The 13,597-nt window shown below is 35.4% G+C and overlaps 1 protein-coding gene across 9 annotated transcripts in view; it reads right to left on the bottom strand.

Moving 5' to 3' along the window:
• LOC120860498 (AT-rich interactive domain-containing protein 4B) overlaps window positions 1–13,597 on the bottom strand; it is a 139,096-nt gene that overhangs the window by 51,168 nt on the left and 74,331 nt on the right. For all 9 annotated transcript variants that reach the window (XM_040236323.1, XM_040236327.1, XM_040236326.1 and 6 more), the window contains exons 8-11: window positions 7,231–7,369; window positions 3,388–3,467; window positions 1,652–1,728; window positions 380–534 (exon numbers count right to left, since the gene is read on the bottom strand). In XM_040236323.1, coding sequence (XP_040092257.1) covers window positions 380–534; window positions 1,652–1,728; window positions 3,388–3,467; window positions 7,231–7,369 — 451 coding nt within the window. The remainder of the gene's footprint in view (window positions 1–379; window positions 535–1,651; window positions 1,729–3,387; window positions 3,468–7,230; window positions 7,370–13,597) is intronic.

Genomic DNA, 13,597 nt, shown 5'->3' with positions numbered 1-13,597 from the left:
ATAGGAAAGTAGAGTTTTGCTGTATTAAGAAACATTTTTTCCCTTTTCTTAATTGAACTATAGATGACACACAATACTGTATCAATTTCAGGTGTATGACATATTGATTTGACATTTAAATACATTACAGACTGAAGATTAAGAAATATTTTTGAGAATACAGGGATAACTATACTTAATATTTTTAATTTCACAAAACCATATTTCTATTTTAAGGTTAAGTAAGCAAACTATTTGATTATGATGAATAAACAAGAACAACTGTATTATAAAACACTTCTAATACTAAAAATACTTAAGTGATAAATGACTTTATGCCAAATCCCAAAGGGAACTCAACTGTTTTTCATTGTAAAAGGCATTAACTCTTTTTACTCACCTCTTCTTCGCTGCTGTTATCCTCCTTTTCTTTTTCATCATCTTCCTCCTCCTCTTCTTCCTCTGCTTCGCTGCTAGAACTATCTTCTTTCAATTCAGTCTTCCAGTTAGCAGGAATAGTTCTACTTTTGTGAAATTCAAGTGCCTGATCAAAGGCTGGAAAGAGGTAACAAACTATCAACTGGAGAAATTAAGACAACTGATTTGTCTAAAAATATTAACAGGAAAAAGAAATAAAAACAATTGTGCTGCCACCATTGACATTTATGAAGAGGCTGCTATGGGCTAGGCACTGTGCTAACTGCTTTTCGGTGTAGCAGCCCATAATCTTAACCGTCTTAGGCATTAGCTATCTATTTTATAGATGGCAAAACTTAGGTGACTTAGGTTCAAACAAAGACAAGAAGAAAAAGGGGCAGATATATTCTTTTAAAACAAAAATTAAGAATGTCTAGTAAACATTAAAGTAAATCTAGTAAACATTAAAGTAAATCTTTATAATCATTTTATCAAAAAATTATTAAACAGTTTATATAATAGGCCCAGAGCCAATATAATAACTTACAAGTATCTGAAAATATACTATAAATATGTATTCTACATTTTTAGTTAACTCTAAATTAAAATTATATTAATGATTAATTTAACTGGATAAATAACAGTTATTCTCACTTTACAATACAGAGAAATAAATTCTCTACCATAAATCTTGATGATTTTTAACTAGTCATGGGCAAAGAAAAAAATAAAGTTATTTGCAGTGTGAAAAATCAAGTAAGATGTAATTACAGCATATTCCCCAATAAAATATAACTACTGTTACAAGAAATGACAAAAATCAAGACTACTTTGATTCCTGTGTTTACCATCCTCAGGAACTGATATTTACTAGGCCAGACTACAGTGATAGCTAATGATCTTGTTCTTGACCTTTTTTAGATTACTATCCCAAATATAAACTAAAAAAAAAAGAGATTACTATGATAACAAAAGACACATTGGTTTACAAAAGCAGAAGTCGCACAGGACCAAATGTAACTTCAAAGACTTCACTAAAAGACCAAAAGAACATTTAAGAAATACTTCAGAAATACTTCCTTAGTTTTTCTTTCTTCTCTGTTTGGCCACACTGTGCGACCTATGAGATCTTAGTTTCCTGACCAGAATCGAAGCTGGGCTCCAGCAGTAAAAGTGCAAAGTCCACCAATGTACCACCAGGGCATGCCCCATCAGTTTTTAAACTAAGTATAATTTGTTCCAAAATTACCCTTACCTTGTTTTAATACAGCATCAGGCTTTGGTACAGCATCACTAGTAATTTCATGGACATCCTTCCTTGGTACTGAAGTGCTGCATTTTTTTTTTTTAAGGAAAAAACCCACAAAAACACAATAAAGATTAATTAAGAGTCCAATTATCTACCACTGAAAGATACTGAGAACATGGGAACACTGATGCAAATGACTGCACACAGGGTTGCAAGTCTCAAACAAAATACTAGGCAGGACATTAAAAATGGAATCATCCAAAGAAGGACCCCACCTTAATAGATGTTTTATAAACAAGGAATTCTCAGAGTACCTGATTAAAGGCAATACTAAAAATATTGAAACCCTGAAAATAATAAATTAAAATGTTTACATAGCAGAATGCATCAATCCAATTTAAAAAACAAGTTAAACAGCAAGAATCTGCCATCATCTTAAGATAATCTCAAGAAATAAGTAAATAAATTTAAGATTGGAAGAAAATGTACTATTTTATAATGTAAAATGTTCAATAATTTTTTTAAACTGAATTCTAGGTTCAAAGCGAACTTCTAATATACAATTGAAGTTCTTTCATGTAGAAACTATAAGAAGGGTTTGGATGCAAGCAACTGGGAGAGGTCGTTTTATCATATATGTCACATTTATTTCTTACTTTACATGAATAAATCGTCTTTCAGCTTTTCTGCACTTGGTTTGTTTCAACCAATCCACAGAAGTCTAAAAACTATTCCAAATACACTTTTCAGTCTGCCTCTTTTTAAACTTTAAATTTAAAAATTTCAAATATATACAGAAGTATAACAGTAAAATGAACTCCCACGAATCCATCATACAACTACAACAATCATTAACTCGGAGTCAGTGTCTCATTTATACCCCTACCTACCTCCTCCCACCCCAACTGGATTATTCTAAAGCAAATCTCAGACATTATATAATTTAATTTATAATATTTTATTCTTTTAAAAATATAATCCTATCATCACACATTTAAAAATTCATAGTAATTTCTTAATATCAACAAACTAGTATTCAATTTCAATGCTCACATTTTTGTGAAAGTGGGTTTCATATAGATTATTTTTAAGTCATGTTTCAGAACATGAAAATCCAAAAACCAATCTTAACGTATCATGATCTTTTTAAAGCAGTCACCCAATAAGGCAAAATATCAACATAAAACACATGGATTTTCTAGTCACACAATTCTTAAAGGGAAAAAACACCCATAGAAAATGGTAACTCAGTTTTAGAAAAGTTCTACATGAAAATTCATTGTCTTAATACCCAACATATATTTACAGTAACTCGTTTTAATCCTTAAGACTACTGCAAAATTCAAACGTTACATAACAGGTATTACCACACTCATTTAGAAGTAATTTAAAATGTTAGAAAATCCTAATTAGACATTCAAAACAATAAATATATATCAATTAATATATCTATGAAATATTAGGTGTGGTAGATATGTTGAATTTTCAATAAACCATCAGTTATTATATAGGCAAGTATTGATCAATTAGACAGCATTGAGAGTAGAGCTTAGAAAAGACCAAATGAAGAAGACATATTTTAAGACTGCTACACTTAATGATAATATGAAAGATGATCATGCTTTGAAACACTCTGATGATAAAAAGGAAAAGCAGAACATCACCGGAAATAACTAATCTATAATTTATCATCCTAATCTGGAAAAGCAGCTTATTTTTCAGACCAAGTGAATTATACTTACAATTTGCCATCTTTGAAAGATCGAACAAGAATATTATCCTTTTTCACAGCAATTTCATCACTACAGTCAGGACACACCACCTTTTTTAAAAATAAGCATGAAACTATTATAACTAAAAGCACTGTTTATAGATAGTTACATAAATATCAATTATTTAAATCTTCAAAAATAGTTTCAGCTTGAAATTTAAAAAACTAATTTTAGTTTGAGGGTAGAAACACATACACATGCGTAACAATATACACAAGTAATTTAAAGTTTATATCCTAAAACACACACATACATATGTGGGAATGCACACAAGTAATTTTATTTTCTATATCCTTCCAGCTCTCTGGATAATCCACATTAATTTTTGACATAGGCATGATGTTGAGAGCACAGTTGTGGCTGTGACTAGACTGATGCCATGGACCAAGTCTAGGCAGAAACAGAAAATTGGCTGAGAGTGGCACAGGGGTGGGAAGAGGGAGATAGACCAACAGAAGGCCTGCAGCAGGGCTGCAGGGGCCAGGGCGGGGTATCAGAATCTTAACCAGAGCAGCCTCTATCTTAAAAAAAGACAGAGATGATGTGCTGGGTATTATTTACATCTAAACACGTATGTTAATAATACTAAAATTTCTCTATAACACTACTCATTCTAAAAATAAACGATTTTAGAGTGGGTACCTTCCTGGAATCTACGTAACATTTACTACTACCAAAATAAAAGATTTTATTTGACGTCACTCCAGCTATTACTGAAAAGTAAGGATAAAGCATGCCTTCTCAAAGATAATATTAATTCAAGACATCCATAAATTTTTTATTATTTTAATTCCAAGAGAGTTTACTATCTATATCAAGAACAACATCATAGTTTGGTTTTTTAATGAAAAAAAAGGGCTAAATAAGTATGACAGATTTAAGGACTGTCTCATTAGCTCTGAAAAATGCCACAATAGTACTTAAATGCATGTATTCTCACTACAGGTTTGAGAGGAGCCAGAAATACATAAGTTCTAATTCTGTCTTTAATTCATTTTTTTCTAATTTATTTTTTAATGTTTTGGCTGCATCGTGTGTTACACAGGATCTTTCTCACCAATGACTGAATATTCCTCCTTCAGTGGAAGCACTGGTCCTAACCACTGGATAGCACAGGAAATTCCCCTAATTCAGTCTCTAAAAGGTTAACAATTTCCATAATTGTAATTGCACTGCATTAGCATTGCTTAAATGTTGATGGCATCATGAAATAATTCACTAAGAAAAGGCTTTTATGTGTATTAGCATCTAGGAAAACTTTCCTATCATTTCAAAAGTTAATGACAGGAAGTAGATTACTGAAGTAAATACTTAATTTGTCCACTCATTCATCCACTCTACAAATATAAACTATTTCATCAAGGTACTGTGTACTAGAGCACAGAGGCCAAGACAGTCACTGTTTCTCCCCACAGTGAGTGTGTACTCTAACTGGGAAGACAAGCACTCAACAAGTTAAGTGCACATTTATTTAACTGCTATTATCTAGGTGGTCAGAAATCACTTTCTTGAGGACACAACATTTACACTAAGCTTTGAAAACTGAGGAGGAACTGACTTGACAAAGGATGGATGTGTAATACACATGTCTGTAGGCCAGGCTGCAAGAAGAGGAAACGGATTATGGGAAGGGCCTGACACAGCAAGCAGGGCAACTAGGAAGCAAAAGGTCAACACGGCTAACTTTCTGCCTGGGCTGAATAAGAAAGATAAGCAGAGCTTAGATTTGACCATTTTGTAAGCCATGGTAATTCTGAGGACAAAAATCTAAAGTCTCTCAGAGAAGGATCTGAAGCAAGGCAATGTCATAACAGAATGGTGACCTGGATATAAAGTGGTGGTGACGGCAAATTAAAGGAATGAGAAATATTAGAGATAATTAGGGAAGTGAAGAGGTGAGAGAGAAAAGGATGCTTACATTTCTACCTTGTGCAAATGGTGTCATTCACAGGGAAAGGAAACAATGGAGAGGGGTCAAGTTTGGGAATACAGGGAGGAGAGAGTATGCTTAGGTTTATTAAGCTTGTTAAGTCTTCAGGTGACTAAAGGACAACCAAGTGGAGACACTGAATAGACAGATACTCAGGTCCAGAGCTCAGAGCAGAGGTCTGAACGCTAAGATAGAAACCGGGGAGTAAACAGCCTAAACAGAGGTCTAAAACTGTGAGCCAAATCACCCATTTTTTTCTTTCTCATGAGATTGGATTTTTGAAAAACAAACATGACAGACTCTGCTGACATTGTGTGTAAGTAAGCAGGTCCACTCTCCATTCTGCTACAGGAACTAAAATCCGTATTTTATCCCATTTACCCATGCATCTGATTTTCTCGGTCCTTAAGACATTTCAGTTTATTATCCCTGCAACCAATGTTATTAAAGGGGATGAGATCACCCTGAAAACACAGAGTGATATCTTCTGGACCCTAAACAACAACAGTTAAAGCTCAGAGGAAAAATGATGACTGAAACTGAAAAACAGGACTGTGTGAATCAGGAAAGCTAAGATTTCCACCCCTTAAAATGGGGGTAAATACCACTATGTTTCAGCCTCAATTAGGATGAAATGAGACTGTGCACTTACCTTAACAAGTTAGCACAGGGGAAGTGCTCAAAACATGGTAGCTATTTACTGTTCCTAAGAGTATGCAACTGTTTTCTAACATGATATTAGCAGGCACTTGTTAACATTACTCAATTTATAAACTACTTTCAAAAATAAAAATGCAAATATTTTATGTGATTATGTCAAGGTTGTTTGATTCAGAACACAATTTCACACTCTTATTGATAAAAATTATCCATTATTGTCCAAGAGATCTCAAATTTGCGTGGAGGATAACACGTATCAATAATGCTAAGATGTTAAAAATAATAATGAAATGTTGACTAAGCAGATTACTAACCTTTTGGTACTGTTAATCTTTTCCTCATCATCAGGAAACTATTTAGAAATGATGATGAGAATGTTAAATTAATATTGAAAATACCAAAGTGAAAATTTTAATGTTCCTGTTGTTTTAGAAAAAGACACACGAAGCTCTTTCAAAACACGTTTTCAAAAGAAATGCTCACAAAGAATCTTAGTGCTTTATGAAAAAAGAAATGACCACATACACTGACTTAAGCTTTCTGCTTACCATTAACCCAAAGCTTGACAGGTTATTTAACCCTTCTAACAATGAGTTTCCTTATCTTTAAATGAGGATAAGTAATACATACCTCATAATCCTCATAAAGATCTTAGCACAATCCTACACACAGCAGACATCCAATAAATGAGGAATGGATAGATGGATATACGAAGAGGTACAAAGGTATTATACAACATTCACATTTATGAAAATAATTGCCCTCATTAGTTTAAATTAAAAGAGCTGACATTTATTGGGCACTTATTTTGTGCAAAACACTTTTAATCCTCAGGATACAGAATACAAAATGTTCAACAAAAATGACGACAAATAGATACCATTTGCAGACAACAGTAGAAAACAGGATTCCGCTCTTCTTTAGCAGTCTTCTGCATGGTACATTTAGAAGCTTTAAAAGTTTGCACAAGGAATTTTCTATCCAAAATTCAGCAGTGTAATATACCAAGCCTCTAAAATTACCATGATTTTGCTTTTCATGGATGAATTCAAAAGTTCTTTGTACTCAGAAAGAATTTTCAAAGTAATTCTGTGTGAACTGAATGATGCTAAAACCATTTCCCATTCTGTACCTATGAAAAACACTGATTTTTAAGAAAATCAACTGCTTTCTTCATGAACTTATATACTTGAAAATTAAACTCTTATACTGAAGTTACTCACCAATGCAGGAAACCACAGTGCTTTCTTTTTATCCAAACTAATGTAATCTACACATACAACTTTTCCCAGAAGCTCATCAATCTGTTTCCTATCATCCTCATCTTCATCACTGGAGGATGAAGAAGACTCTTCCTCTGGTCTAGGGAGAGAAAAAATGAGATATTCCTGTTTATCATCACAAAGAATAAGCATGCCAAGTTGATAAATACAGGTTTTCTAGAAATCCTATCCTGTTTCCTACAACCTACAAAATGGCTAAATTAAAATTTTTAATAGCTTTCTAAATTGCTAAAGAATAATTTTTTTTAAAAAGGTTATCACTAGAGGAAAAGCACAGCATTTTCCTTAAAATGTCCTGAATTTATTTAGTACTATTTTAAAAGATTACACGGAAGATCAAAACACAATAGCACTGGTTCCCAAATTCTCAAAACCTGAAGGCCCCGTTTTAAGTATATGAGGACTGCACTAAAATACACTACGTTCTCCTCTCAGATTAAAGGAATTCTAGAAATGGTAATGCACTCCCAGTACAAAGCAAATTTTAAAAGGGGGAAGGGAGGAGATCTTTACTAACAGAGGGTCAAGGTAGAGAGAGGAGACAATCTGATAAGATATCCCCACTGCTATGCTTAATATCAGATACATAAAAACTAAGTATTCATAAGATGTACAATATGGTTCTTTTGTATTATGTGAAAAATTCCTTTTGGTTACACTGTATTCTGAATAAATTAAAAAGAAGAAAAAGGAACTCAAACCATCCATTTGATGTTAGAGGTAAGTACAGTAAAAAATAAAACTTAAAAAGAGAGGGGAAAAATAAAAACACAAACACACAAAACAAAGTTCTCAATCTGGTTTTAAAAAAGCCCACAGTCAGTACTAAAGAAAATGGATTCTAATGGGGGGATGTGCAGGAGGCTTGGAGGGAGGGGGACGTATGTATACGGCTGATTCACTTTGTTGCACAGCAGAAACTAACACAACATTGTAAAATAATTATACTCCAGTTAAAAAAAATTATTCTAATTACTATGTTCAAAATGCCCAGAATAAAGATATTAAGAAATGTGGAATAAATAGACTGCGACAAAATGAGAAGTAAACACATATGGTATTTTTATAAAATGAAAAGCCTGACAACACAAATGTCATCCCCTCGTATTTATGTGTGCTGCGTGCTTAGCCGAGTCCGACTCTGCAATCGCATGGACTCTAGCCCTCCACGCTCCTCTGTCCATGCGATTTTCCCCGCAAGAATACTGGAGTGGGTTGCCATTTCCTGCTTCATTATATCTATATATTCCAACATAAATATAAAGGAAGCAAAACCTATTATAACACTGTTAAACATTTTATAGTGATAAGGGGAATATCATGATTTGATTTCAGTGATCATTCAATTGACCTAAAAATTGTCCCCTGATAAAGAACAAACCACATCTTCAAAGTTTGCTACTGAGAACACTGTACTTCAAAATGGCACTTAAAGCAGTTCAACCTCTACTTAGAAAGCAGGTAATAGGCAGCAGGAAAAACCAACATATTTTCATATTAGTGGAGCAGAAAAGCTTACAAATAGGCACACAGCTTGGAACAGTAATGACAGACCTTCACAAGTCTGATTTCTACTTGATTAGAAGAACTTCTCAAAGACAAGGACTTTTATTTCTCCACTTTCTAATGATTATAGAACACAATCAAATTTAAAATCATAATTATTGTTTTTTTCAAAATAGTCACAAAGGACGTATTCAGCTACGGATGCCCTCTATGCCATTACCATTAGCAAGACAAAATCACAATGTCACAAATAACATTAATCAAATCTGTAAAACACAGAAAGAGAAAACTGGGCTTTACTCGGCTAACACAATCATCTGCGATAGTATAAAAGTTCTAATTTCTTTCCTAAGACTTAACGAATGTGAAGACTTCAGACACGAGACAGTTATCTATCTACTATAAACTGACTGGCTACATAGAACATCCATCCACTTTACTGTCTAGGTTCCACTCCAAAACCATTCCCCACTCATGGACTAGACACCCTTCTCCACTCTCACATCCTCAAGCTTTTGTTCTAGCAATGTTCCTACCTCTCCCCTCTATCAGTTTTTCTACCTCTACTAGTTTGAGTCCTCCTAGCCCTGTGTTTGGAGAAGGCGATGGCACCCCAATCCAGTACTCTTGCCTGGAAAACCCCATGGACGGAGGAGCCTGGCAGGCTGCAGTTCATGGGGTCGAGAAGAGTCGGACAAGACTGAGCAACTTCACTTTCACTTTTCACTTTCATGCATTAGAGAAGGAAATGGCAACCCACTCCAGTGTTCTTGCCTGGAGAATCCCAGGGACAGGGGAGCCTGGTGGGCTGCTGTCTATGGGGTCGCACAGAGTCAGACACGACTGAGGCAACTTAGCAGCAGCAGCAGTACTGTGTTATTTCTAAGAAAATGCTGTTACTTCCTCCACTTAAAAAAAAACAACAAAAGACCCCTTGACCTCATTTTCTCTACCAGCTACTACTCTTTGCAGAGAAACAGCCTGGAATGCTTTATCCCCAGACACTTGGAAACTTTTTCACCTCCTCTAAGTCTCTGTTCAAATGTCATTTTAATTACAATCACCTTATTCAAATTTGCTTCCCTGGTGGCTCAGAGGTTGAAGTGTCTGCCTGCAATGCAGGAGACCTGGGTTCGATCCCTGGGTCGGGAAGATCCCCAGGAGAAGGAAATGGCAACCCACTCCAGTACTCTTGCCTGGAGAATCCCATGGACAGAGGAGCCCGGTGGGCTACAGTCCACGGGATCACAAAGAGTCGGACACAACTGAGCAACTTCACTCGCTTATTCAAATTTACAACCTGCCCATCCCAATCCCCCAATCTTATTTTATTTCCACAGCACTAACAAATCTATCATACTATATAATTTACTTCCTTCTTCTTTTTTTCTGTATTGCCCATCTCTCTCCATATGAGACAGTGTCAGCTCTAAAGGTAGAGGAGGTGTTCTGGCTGCACCGCATGGCATGCAGGATTTTACTTCTCTGACCAGGGATGGAATCCATGTCCAATGCATTTGAAGTATGGAGCCTTAACCACTGGACCACATAGGAAGTCTCCCAGAGACTTTATGAATGCCTGTTTTGTTCACTGATATATCCCATGTACTTGAACAGTGCTTGCCACAACACAGATGCTCAACAAGTATTTGCTGACTAAATAAGTGAACTAAATAGGTTTATTTCTTTCTACTATGATACTTCTGATTTCTATTTCTCCTGAAATTACACAATGTATACAATCAACATAATGTATACAACCAGTTTAAACCATACCTTTATACCTAAGACTCCTGTAATTTTTTCTTATAGTGGAATGTACCCACGAAATTGTTTATATAAGACGAGTACTCAATAAACTGATAAACCAAAATAAATGAGCATTGGAAATATTTTAAAGGAGCAAAGACAGAATAAGCAGAGAATATGCTTGGTGTTTACTCCCCTCTGGCACTGTTGCTTCTCTGGTACCAGCTATGTGTTTATAGAGCCACAACAAAATAACTAGTGTAGCGGAAATGACATGTGATGATGCCACTGGAAACAATGCTAATTACACGGGAATGTTTACCAAACAAACGAACAGCTAGTCACTTAAAGCTGATCACACATCGATATTAATTATAAATTAATTATAAATCAAGGAAGAATTTGGCAACTTAGACATGTGCCAAAGAATACCATATGATGAGGTACAAATAGAAAACTGAGCCAGAAACTTCAGAGGCTCAATCTTTAAAATGCAATTTGGACTTCAGTGATCCTTACTCTTTCAAACAACTAACTCAGCTTCAAATTTTGTATTGCAAATTCAAAATCTGTATTAGTTATCAGGAAAAATGTGTAGCCTCTTAAGAGATTAAAATATACAGATCATACGAACATGTATGAACTTAACCAGTAAAACATTTTTTCCCAGTTTTTATCAAGAAGGAAACTAGAATCAAATCCTTGTATCAAAATAAAGCAGTTAATAATAAAAAGAACTTTTGGACTTAGGTAGTGGTGCTGGTTGTAAATTTTGTGAATATACTAAAAAAAAAAAAGAAAACAATACTTAAAAGGGTGAATTTTATATGTGAATTATATCTCAATAAAAATATTATTCAAGATCGATCTGTAGACCTGTAAATATCCGGTACAAATCACTAGTTTATTGGGTAAATCTTAGCAATGTTACTGGGTAGAAACTACCCACAAATAATACCTAACAAGTATCATTACAAGTCTTATTATGCTTTATCCTTTCTCTGAAGGATAACAGCCTAGAGTGCTTTCTTACAAAGAGTCTTGCATATATACTTAGGCCACGTTACTGGAAAAAACTTTTGGAGGAGCACAAAAATTTCTGTAATTTCAGCATTCTCTTCTTTAATGTAGGTAGAATCAAAGAAGACTTTTGCATACAATATAAATTATAAGGGAAAAATTCACTCAAGTTATACATTATCAAAAGGATCAATAACTTGCTTTTAAAAAATTAAGCTACAGGATGATAATCTTTCAAACATATCTGAATACATTAGGATTAAAAGCAGACTATAAATAAAATAATTAAAGGAAGGTGTCAAAAATAATCAATTTTGGAATAACTAGAGGCCAGTTAACTGGTCCATGGATTAACAGTTCTTAAAAGAAAACAAACGTAGTGATATATTACTGCAACAATGGAGTCCCGGGAATCCTGGGAAGGATAACCTTATTTATCTTTGTAGAAATTTTAAATGGCAATCAGAGAACCATAATGAAGACCTTTTCAAGTTGAGTAATGGAAGAGGAAATGAAGGTCAGATAAATGACCTTAAGACGCAGGTCCCAGATTTTGTTGCAGAAAATCACTCTGAAGAAAGGGAAGAAAGAACTTCGAGGAAGTGTAATTTAGGGAGACGGGCATTTTAAGCTGGGGTGCTTGCCAGTGGCGCTTACATGCCAACGCTTAGAGCACCAAGGAGGCACCAAGAATGGCCACAGTAGTGAGATGGAGGAAGCAGCAAGTGAAGGAAGACTGGAGACAGGCGGCACGTCATTTCCTACAGCGTGATTCTCGACCTTTGTTCTGCCTTCACACTTCACATATTTACAGCAAATCTTTCATTGTACACACAGATTCTCAACAGGAAAATCACTAATTCAGTGCCTGCTAGAGTCTTTAGAAAACGAAAATCAATTTGCTCAGTGACAACTGCATGCTTTCTTCTCATATACAAGAAAGGGAGACCTCAGCCAAGAAACATAACAGATATTTTAAATAATATACTAAAATTTTTGGTCTTCTGGGTGTGTTTATGTGTGTGTGCGTGCTGGGTGTGTGTGTGTGTGTGTGCTGAGTGTGTGCTGGGTGTGTGTGCACACTGGGGGTGTGTGTGTGTGCTGGGTGTATGTGTATGTATGCTGGGTATGTGTATGTGTGCTGGGTGTGTGTGTGTGTGTGTGCATGCTGGGTGTGTGTGCGTGCTGGGTGTGTGTGTGTGTGTGTGTGTGTGTGCTGCGCAGCTTGTGGAATCTGAAGTTTCCCAACTGGATCTGGGCCCTCAGAATTCCTTTTTGGTCATTTTTGTGGATCAATCTATGTGATAATCCATAAATTACCGTATTTTAAAATATTTTTACACTCCTGGATGACATCTGTAGAAAGGTAAAATATTGTCTATATATTAGATGAAATTTGCTTCAAAATTAAAAGGATTCTTGATTCAAAAACAGTTTTCCCTAGAGTATGTACATAATATAAAACAAAGGAATGATGTTAAATTCACAAAATAGAGCCCCAAACAGTCCTTTCTGTCAGACATAAACACTAGTAAGCAGAATTTTTACATACTTAAATTTTATTTGTAAATGAAATCGTGTTACATACTGATATTTCATGCAAGTTTTTTCATTCAATACATGATGATGATATCTAGTACATATACATGTGTGTCTGTTAGTCACTTCAGTTCAGTTCAGTCGCTCAGTCGTGTCCGACTCTTTGCGACCCCGTGAATCGCAGCACACCAGGCCTCCCTGTCCAGCACCAACTCCCGGAGTTCACTCAGACTCGCATCATCGAGTCAGTGATGCCATCCAGCCATCTCATCCTCTGTCGTCCCCTTCTCCTCCTGCCCCCAATCCCTCCCAGCATCAGAGTCTTTTCCAATGAGTCAACTCTTTGCATGAGGTGGCCAAAGTACTGGAGTTTCAGCTTTAGCATCATTCCTTCCAAAGAAATCCCAGGGCTGATCTCCTTTAGAATGGACTGGTTGGATCTCCTTGCAGTCCAAGGGACTCTCAAGAGTCTTCTCCAACACCACAGTTCAAA

This window comes from Oryx dammah, unplaced genomic scaffold, assembly GCF_014754425.2.
Source record: "Oryx dammah isolate SB20612 unplaced genomic scaffold, SCBI_Odam_1.1 HiC_scaffold_11077, whole genome shotgun sequence".
Lineage (NCBI taxonomy): Eukaryota > Metazoa > Chordata > Mammalia > Artiodactyla > Bovidae > Oryx > Oryx dammah.
The sequence above is the reverse complement of the archived record's forward strand: the minus strand, read 5'-3'. Positions and strand labels throughout refer to the sequence as shown.